The 9,528-nt window shown below is 28.6% G+C and overlaps 1 protein-coding gene across 2 annotated transcripts in view; it reads left to right on the top strand.

The window, feature by feature from the left end:
• Nucleotides 1-6,852, top strand: part of LOC117181584 (5-phosphohydroxy-L-lysine phospho-lyase) — a 55,554-nt gene extending 48,702 nt beyond the window's left edge. For both annotated transcript variants that reach the window (XM_033374424.1, XM_033374425.1), the window contains exons 8-9: nucleotides 5,734-6,138; nucleotides 6,501-6,852. In XM_033374424.1, the coding sequence (XP_033230315.1) occupies nucleotides 5,734-6,138; nucleotides 6,501-6,608 (513 nt within the window). In that variant the 3' untranslated portion in view covers nucleotides 6,609-6,852. The remainder of the gene's footprint in view (nucleotides 1-5,733; nucleotides 6,139-6,500) is intronic.
• The last annotated feature ends 2,676 nt before the right edge of the window (nucleotides 6,853-9,528 follow it).

Here is a 9,528-nt window from a genome sequence, read left to right as displayed (position 1 = left end):
CCCCCACCAAGCCCTGTAATTAACTCAGAGCCTACCCACTTCTTTTTTTTTATCCCAGATCTGTTTCTGGTACAAAATTATGCTCAGAAAAATGTACAAGTTTATGGTAACAAGTACTTCATTGTTGATTAAAATCTTAAAATTAAAATGATATTTGCCTGAAATTAAAATTTTAGACAAATTTGTCTAAGCTAAACAAATTAATTCACTATTATTATCACCATTTGAAATTGAAAAATTTTCAATTGTAAACGACTAAAATTGACTTAATCTCGAAAAAACGTTCAAAATAAAAAGTAATTTCAAATTTGGAAACATTAAAAATGAAAAAATTTATATTTCGGAATATTAAGACTTTAACGCATTCGAGCTGCATTTAAAACTGAAAAAAACTTATCATCAAAAATTGTGAAGTTGACCTTTTAATTCAATGCTTATTTCCAAAAACAAAAAAATGTTCAAACTGCCTAAAAATATATTTTCTAAATTGAATTGTCTTTAAACATTTCTAAGGGTTGCTTGTGAATATATGCGACCATGATAAAATAATGTAATTTAAATATTTTTTTGAAAACATGTATTTTCAACAAAAAAATATTTAAAAATGTGACGAAATATACTATTTTCACAATTTATTTGATTTTTTCTTCAGCGTTTTAAAATATCCTCGATTTTAAACTATCCTGAAATCTTCGTAATTGTAAAATTAACAATTTTAGTACGCATTATAAATAGTCTATATCATTATTTGCGAATTTCATCCTACAGTAGTAATGCAGCATGAGCAGACCAAAAATTTGTGGGTGTTAAACTCTACTCATGATTTTTATCTTTTGAATTCAATCTAAGTGATATCTGGTGAACGCAAAATATTAAAAAAATGGGAATAAGATTGTACAGAAATATTTAATTTTAAATTGGTACGTTGGGACTGGCTCGTCACAGGATATTTTGCGTATTTCTTTAAATTTAATTTTTAAATGAAATTGTCTAAGATTTTTAAGAAATTACCAAATAGTGCTGTGATATAAGAACTTTACTGAAATAATTTTTGAAAAAATCTATTATTCAAAAGAAAATTGAAATATGGCTGGAAGTCTGGTAATATTTTTCTCAACTTTTTCTCAACTTTTTTTAAAAGAATTTTTGATAATAGTAAATGTCGATTTTCTCAAAAAGCGTACGTTCGTTTGCTTTGAGAATGTTGTCGTTGAATTTTTGATAAAACGTCATATAAGGTAGATATAGAGACTCTAGTATTTCTATTCGCAGAAATTTTTTATGATTTTTTTGTAAGCATTAATTTTTGTTTAATTAGTTTGTAAAAATCTGGCCTTAAAAATATATATCAATATATAAATAATATTTGTGTATATGAATTACATTATATATATAATCTAATATAATAGTACACATAGAATAGTTATTTATTGTAATAAAATTATTATTCTTTGTTTGAGCAATTAAAAAATTAATTTTTGTTTAAATTCTAAATTAAAAAATGTGTATTTCTAAATAAGTAAAGATTCATATGCATACCCCCAAAATGTTTAAATACGGTCGGAAGTATACATATTGTAGTATGGACAGATTCCTCAGAATGGTCATAAGCCTTGTTCTATTGGGAAACGAGTTAATTTGAAGAAAAGAAAAAACTGAACACGAGTAATTTGCCCTGACAAACGTGTGAAAAATGTCCAATTTTGGGAGGCTAGATTATTGTATTTTTTATAGAATGATTGGAACCTACTTTAGAAAATGTATAGACTTTTTTTGGTTAATCAACAGGTTTAAAAACACAAACTAAAACTTCAGAATTTGATTTTTTAGCCTTTAAAAAAAGCATTCGGTTACTTTGAAAGATCGTAACTCAGCACCAACTGGAGATAGAAGGTTTTTTTTTAATTTTCTTATGTCAACATTGGAAATTGTATCAGAAACACTAAATAATCCATTTCATCAAGCAAAGGCATTCTACGTAGTTAAAACGGTAACAAATGAAATGCCTGAATTATTATAAATATATCATAAAAATGTCTTAAAATTATTATACTTTGCTGCACTGTTTTCGGTTGCTAACTTGTCTGGGCATCAGGATGCATTGACTGGGTAGGCACAGATATAGATATCTGATTTTTATATAAAATGAAAATACTATAAAGTCGTAGCTCAAAACCTCCGAACCTACGTTGGTTGGTTCCATCACGAAGGTTGGTGGAAATTGCCGACTAGACGATAACCTGTCAATATTCGACAAGACCTGGTGGGCATTATAGATGCTGATGAATCAGCTTATCGTTCGCGTATATTTCAGCTGTCACGGCTTACGCGGCAATATGTTGACTTTGCAAGCACCTTTTGAAATTTACACCTGTTAGCAATATTTTTCAAATATGATAGTTGTTTGTTATGAAATGCTAAACGATAAAAAACTCTAATAGTTTGAAAGTTAAAAAATTATGAATACAAGTTTTTTTATGTCAGGATTCACTGGTCCAGTTTTTTTCAAGAAAAATAAAGAAAATATACCACAGCAATGGCAGTTAATGGCCTGAGCATCATGAATTTGTAGTACGACATAAAAATTACAAGAATATAATTTTTCTAAGATTCTTTAGAAAATTCAAAAAGATTGTTGAGCATTTCATATACTCGAAATAAAAATTTCTACAAAAAAGTTAATTTTCACCCAAATAGTTAAATTTTGAATTAGAAAAGATGAATGCTCAATAAAGACGAATTTTCAAAAAAAGTTAAATCGTCAATTAAAAAAAATGTTTTAATGATTGCACTTTTAAACAAAAATATCAATTTTTTTACTAGAAGATACGAATTTTCCACAGAATAGTTACATTTTTTAACCCCAAAATATTAATTTTCAATAAAAAGTTTATTTTAAAAGAACTACTCAAATTTGTAATCAAATAGAGAAATTTTCTACCTAGTAGACTAATTTTTCACTAAAAAGGACGAATATTTAACGAAATAGTTGCATTTTCAACGAAAGAGATGAATTTCTAACCAATATGAGAAAGAATTGCCTGCGGAACAAATTCAAAAAATTGTTTAAATTTGAGTGTTGACAGCCCAAACTTTTAGAGAGTTTTATTGCGCGTATTTGTTATATGGTAAACAAATTCGAAGATCGTTTTATTTTTTAGTTATTTTAGGAAAACATAATTTTCTAACGAAAAAAAATTCATTACCTTTTTGCGTTCAACTCGCCAGATCTTTGTCGGGAATTGTTATTTTTGCCTGTAAATGTTATATAACATTCTTAAACATATTATGTGACTGTTAAAGTGTTTACGAATTTTTTAAATATCTAGAATTCGCGTAGTGAACTCCTACAAATATGTATGTTCCTCGAAATCTTGGATGCATATATGCAAACGAAAAAGTTGTCTGTGGAACTTTCGAATTGTGACAACTTTCAATGAGAAAAATATTTCCTAAAACAAGATTTAGATCTTCGATCATTAGGGGAAAAAAATGAGGGCGATGTAAAAATTATTTAAGGCGTCCGGCGCTCATCTCGGATTGCGAAAACATAGAGCGGTGGCTCGGCGTACCTTGGCGTACTTTGGCGTACCTTGGCGCACGATCCGATTCGAACGCAGCACGCTGCTCATAATTTTCACATTGCCATCACTTTTCCCCTAATGGCTAAGGATCTAACACTTTTTGGAATAATTACTTTGACCCCTAAGGAACGTTTTTCTCTCTAGAAAATGAAACAACCTTCGAATTTGGTTGCCATACAAAAAAGATGTGCAATCACTCAAACGCTAAAATTTTAATAATTTTCAAAATTTGTTTCGTGGACATGCTAAGCTGGTTATTGCAAGGTGGTTATTGTTAAGGTCGTTATAGCATCCGGTGCTTGAAATGTCATAGTTAATACATGAACTGAAAAAGATTTTAAATTTAAGTAAAAAAGAGTTGAATTAATCCAAAAACATAAATTTTCAACCAAATAGATGAATTCTTAACCAAATTAGATTAATTTTAGGGTATTATACGGATAAAATTATTTTCTGATATTTTTTTGAAATTGGAACTGTAGCTTTATTAAAGTTTTATCTAAAGCTTGGTGCAATTGGATAAGGGCTGACCATTTCCAAGTTGAGATAACAAAAGCATTTAGAATCTCTTTTAAAGTGTGAAAAACTTTACAAATTATAGTGTCGTAGTAAAATGTTAAAATTAGAATTATTTTCTGAAATTATAAAATCATTTGCAATTAAAATTTCCTCTTTTATCAATAATGTTTAGAAAAATTCGGAAATAAAATTACTTACCTAGAAATCGTTATTTATAGAATGACATCAAGTTCACGCAATATGCTACCAATCAGGATTTCAATAAAAATTGTATGCGAAATTTGATGAACACAATTTAAAAAAATAGGATTTTATTAAAATTTTTATTCAAAGATAAATTTAAACAAAATATTTATTGGCAATTCATTAATAACATAAAATTTAAAATCATTTAAGGTTATCACAATAAAAAGTTAAGGAAAATTGTTGGGGGAAATTGGACACATAGAAAGTTTATACATTAATTAGAACGTCTTAACTTGAAAATGTCAGCTCTAAAAATTAGAATTTTCTTTTAAACATTGACTTTTTTGTATTTAATTTTTCTAGAAAAATTCTGCTAATTGACTTATTGATGTAATTTTTAAGTAAACTATTTTTCAAATAGGTCAAGTAGATAAATCAGAAGAACATAAAAATAAATTATATTAAAAGTCATAATGATCATAGGGGATTCGTCAATATGTCAATCGAAGCGCCTCGTTACACTGATTTTTTTCTTAAATCAGATAGTATGCTTACTGTCAGAGGGTTCAGAAATATGTCAATCACATCTCGAGATGTCTACAAATAAACGTTTAATGATCTATAAATTAAATACAATTTGATAAATGATTCAATTGTTGTTCAGAAGACTGTGAAATAAAAAATAACATTTTATTTCTTTATTATCCAAAACATAACATATATTAAGTTATACAGGATGAGAGAGAAATTTCCCTTCTTTTTCCCAGCTCGAAAGATTCAGTTTTTATATAAAAAAATTTTTGTAAAAGTTTGTAATATATTAATAAAACAAAATTTATTTAACATATTCCACTTTTAATGTTAAATTTAGTATATTTTAAATGTTGCTATTCTAATATTTTAAATTAATCAACTGTTAAATAATAAAATTAAAGAAATTTTGGTACCCCTTGGCTGATAAATTTACGTTTATACTAGAAAGATGGTTTTGTAAAAGATTATAAAATGCAGATTATCATTCCGCGGAAAATCCAAAATTAAAAAAATTAGATATTGATTATTTAAATATCAATATCTTATTTTGTCCCGGGGATATCCTGCGAGAAGAAAGTGTATTTTCTAAAAAGCTCATTTCTTATTTATACTTATAATTTCGGACGGTACTGCATATTAAATTGAATCAAGTATGAATATACAGTGAAACTCTTCTATGACGCCGATTTTGGGGCTGACGGTGTGCGGGAACTAACTCATTATAGCCCGCTGCGCGTTTGTTTTTTCATGCTTGAGTGCTCGCCTGAGTGACAACCGCAACCCCGCGCACGTCGCGCAGCTCTTCTTACACCTACCTGCGGCGCGGCTTCAATTCCCAAAAGGGCTATAGAAAGGAGGGCTATTGAAGGGTTTCACTGTAGTTAAAAAACAAAGTTTCTTTAAATTTCAGTATGGAGGAAATCCAGTTTCCTGTGCCATAGCTAATGCAGTGATGGATGTTATTGAGAAAGAAAATCTTCAAGAGCATGCATTGAAGGTGGGAACTTACCTTCTTGAAGAATTGAAGAAACTTCAAAAACGTCATAAGATTATTGGCGATGTTCGTGGAGCGGGATTATTTGTAGGGATCGAATTAGTTAAAGACAGGATGAATAGGACACCAGCCACAGCTGAAGCTAAACAAGTAGTAATGAGAATGAAAGATGAAAAAATTCTCATTAGCAGTGAGGGACCTGATCTTAATATTTTAAAACTAAAACCACCCATGGTTTTCAACACAGAAAATGTCGATCATCTTCTTTCTGTATTGGATGAGGTTCTCATGGAGCTGGAGATTGAAATAGAAGATAAAGAGGTAATAAAATTCAACAAGTATAATAAGTGACGAGTATTAAGAAAATCTTCTTAAAATTTGGGTTGAAAAATTTAATTCAGAAATAAATTAATACGATTTCGGGTGAGAAGTTTTTGTTCTTTATAGTTGTTAAGTTATGTCCCTTTCATGATTAAATAAAAAGAATTAAATTAGTAGTAGTGCAACTTTGATACCGAAGAGTTCAATAAAAATTGAGATAACCTTGTAACTTTGTAATGATTCGAAGTAATCAATAAATTTATTGACACTGATAATAAAAGGAGAGCATCTTAAGCAGTTTACAATGTATGAGATTTTTATTTTAAATAAAGATAACAAAGAGCGATTAATTATGTTTTCAGGTCGCAGAGCAAAGGGCTAACATTTTCAAGGCGGTGATGAAGCCTGTGAAAATCGAAGCTGATGGTGTTTCTAATAAAGCGAAGCCAGTTCTTGTACGGGCGAGTTAATTATTATTACTGTGATTTCTTATTATATTATATATTTTATTATATTAAAGGTGTAACTTTAGTATTTTTGTCGAAATATATGTACAAATGTTTGATAGATTTGCGAAGTATGCTTGCTAGAATTTTTTTGGATTTGTAAATAAGTATGATTGCATACACGTGCTAGTTTTTTTCGGCTTAGAATTCGGAATATATGTATATAAGGAGAATTTTTGCTTTAATAATGAAATAAATTATATGTGCAGATATATGGCCTGTGTTACTTAATTTTTATACTTCATTTCGGGATTTTTCTGTATCAATGTTTTATTCTCTGATAGAATCTGTATTATTATTTTACAGCAATAGTAAGAGGTTTTATTTTAACTAGAATCTTATTTTTCGCGAAATCGCGACATAAAATTACTAATAATTGTATCTTTAAACCCTACTATCCTGCCCTATTTTGTAAGAATACAGTTAAGTACAAAAATGGAAAAAATGAAAAAAAATGGAAAAAAACGTTTTTTATAATAGTGCAATCGTAAAAATTGTACAAACCTGATTTTAAAATGGTTAATATTATAAAAAATAATTATTGCATATTATCACAAAACTCCGTTAACTCAAGAAGAAAAATGCTACTTTTTGAAAGCCATACAGGTCTATCATAGAAAATTTTGTAATTATCTCAAAAAATCGAAAACTCAAATTCTTAAGGCACAAAAAACCTAAAAATATCTACAAACAAATACAACTTTAAAAATAAAAATAATAAATTTTTGGACAAACGACACAAAGTACGAAAAAAAACAATCAAATGAAAGTCGTTGATCCAAAAAGGAGCTACCAGGATCCTGTACCAAATGAACAGTAAATAGCCTTTTGTAAAACATTCTAAAGCTGTTTTTTTTAACCTACAGAGCAAAAGTTAGAAAAATAGAAAGAAAAATTGAGAGTTTTTTTGGTAAACACTTGTCAAAGTTTCAATTTTCACATGCATCTTAATAGAAAAATGCTTATTTTATTCAAATGAGTTTTGTCTAAAACCCTCTTTTATAGGTTTGGTTAGATATTTAATATTTTTATGATCAGACTTACCGAAAAAAAGTTTCATACCCACGAAACAGAAAGATTAACGATTTTATTGTAATCACTTATTAGTAACTAAAATCACTAGATTTTGTATTCAACTGCTACGGTATGAAATTACTTTTAAGTAAGTAGAGGAAGCGTGCACAGCAAGAATATGTCTTGTATCAATCAAATGTTTTGATTGATACTAGTAAAATGATCACTAAAATTATTTGGTACATGAAAACAAAACATTTTGTTGAATCAATTATATATTTTTCTTGATACTAGTAAAATACTCTCTTAAATTCTTTGGTAGATTAAAACAAAAAATTTTGTTGAACAAATCAAATCTTTGGCTTGCTACTAGTAAAACGCTCTCTTAAATTATTTGTGAGATCCAAACGAAACATTTTTTTGTAATCAAACGAATATTTTGCTTGATACTAGTAAAACGCTCTCGTAAATTATTTTTTAGATCCAAACAAAACATTTCGTTGAAACAATGAAATATTTTCGGAATTCAACAATGGTTCAACTAAAAACTTTGATTAATTGAACCAAACAAATTTGGTCAACTGAACAAGAATGTTTTTCATCTAACCAAAATTTTCTGAAAGCAACCCAATGCGGTTAACAAAACGATTTTGTTGAAAGAAGAAAATATGGTCTTGGCCCAGGTAAAAGAAACTACTGAGGCTCTTATGCCAGGTTGGTATCCTCATGCTGCGTTAACTCCTATACAGAGAGAGAACGGGACTTTGCAGAACCCGTTGCCTCAAGATATTATTTATTTGTTTTGTGTTATGCAATTATTTTAAAAAATACACGTATTTTTAAATTAAAAAATAATAAAAAGGTTTTTATGTTACGTCCTGGGCTGGTTCACTAGACTAGCCAGTACGGCTATGTGAATCAGTCATTCCTTTAAAATTGTAATTGATCTAAATACATTATAATAGATATTTCTCTAACAAACTTTTTAAGCTTTTTCTCAAATTTGTTAAATTTTGCAGTCAATAATATAGTGCATATTAACCACAGATAGGGGTTAAAACTGAATATATTTGATATACACTTTGATTTATTTTTTTTTTTAAACGCAACTAGATTTTTTAAAATCTTATTCCGGCCATAGATAGGGCCCACAACCTACCTTGAAATATCAAAAGTTACGCAGTTGAAGGAAAATTATTATTATTTCAGTTACTTAATTAGTTTCCCAAAAATGGAATTTTAAACTTATCCTCCGTAATTTTGGTCTTTCTCCTTCTTTTCCAATATTTCTATCATTGTATATGATTTTTGTTACAATTTCGCGAATTATGACTTAATTTGGACGTCGCTAAGTTATCCCATGTTATATAATAAAACTGACACAAATTAAAAAACTTTTTTATCTTAATAATTTTCATAACAAATAAATTCAAAATTGAACACATAGATTAATTTTCACCACGTGATTAGAAAAGGACCCTTCTGGTCTGAGATCCAAAAGGAAAGTAGCATATACCATATAACGAATTTCACAATGACAGTAACCCAACACTAAGAATTTTAAAGAGAAGTCATAGTCGTAAACTTAAAAACGCAACGTTGCACAAAAGGAACTTGTACCTGTATTTCTAAAGGGATATATTTGTCGTTGTTTTATTTTTGTATCAGAAAAGATTAAATTTTCTGTAGTAGAATAAGCTTTAAATAATTAGTGTTATTTCTACTAGATCGAAGCTTTTAAGCACTCTTATTGTAGGAGAAGGAAACGGCGTTCGAGGATGCATCACCTGGCGGCTATGAGCTTATGAGTATCGAAAAAAAAATTCTAAGAGGACCATCATAATACAATCATAATGTGTAATAATTATAT

The sequence above is a fragment of the Belonocnema kinseyi genome, chromosome 10 (assembly GCF_010883055.1).
Source record: "Belonocnema kinseyi isolate 2016_QV_RU_SX_M_011 chromosome 10, B_treatae_v1, whole genome shotgun sequence".
NCBI lineage: Eukaryota > Metazoa > Arthropoda > Insecta > Hymenoptera > Cynipidae > Belonocnema > Belonocnema kinseyi.
This window is presented reverse-complemented; position numbering and strand designations above follow the sequence as displayed.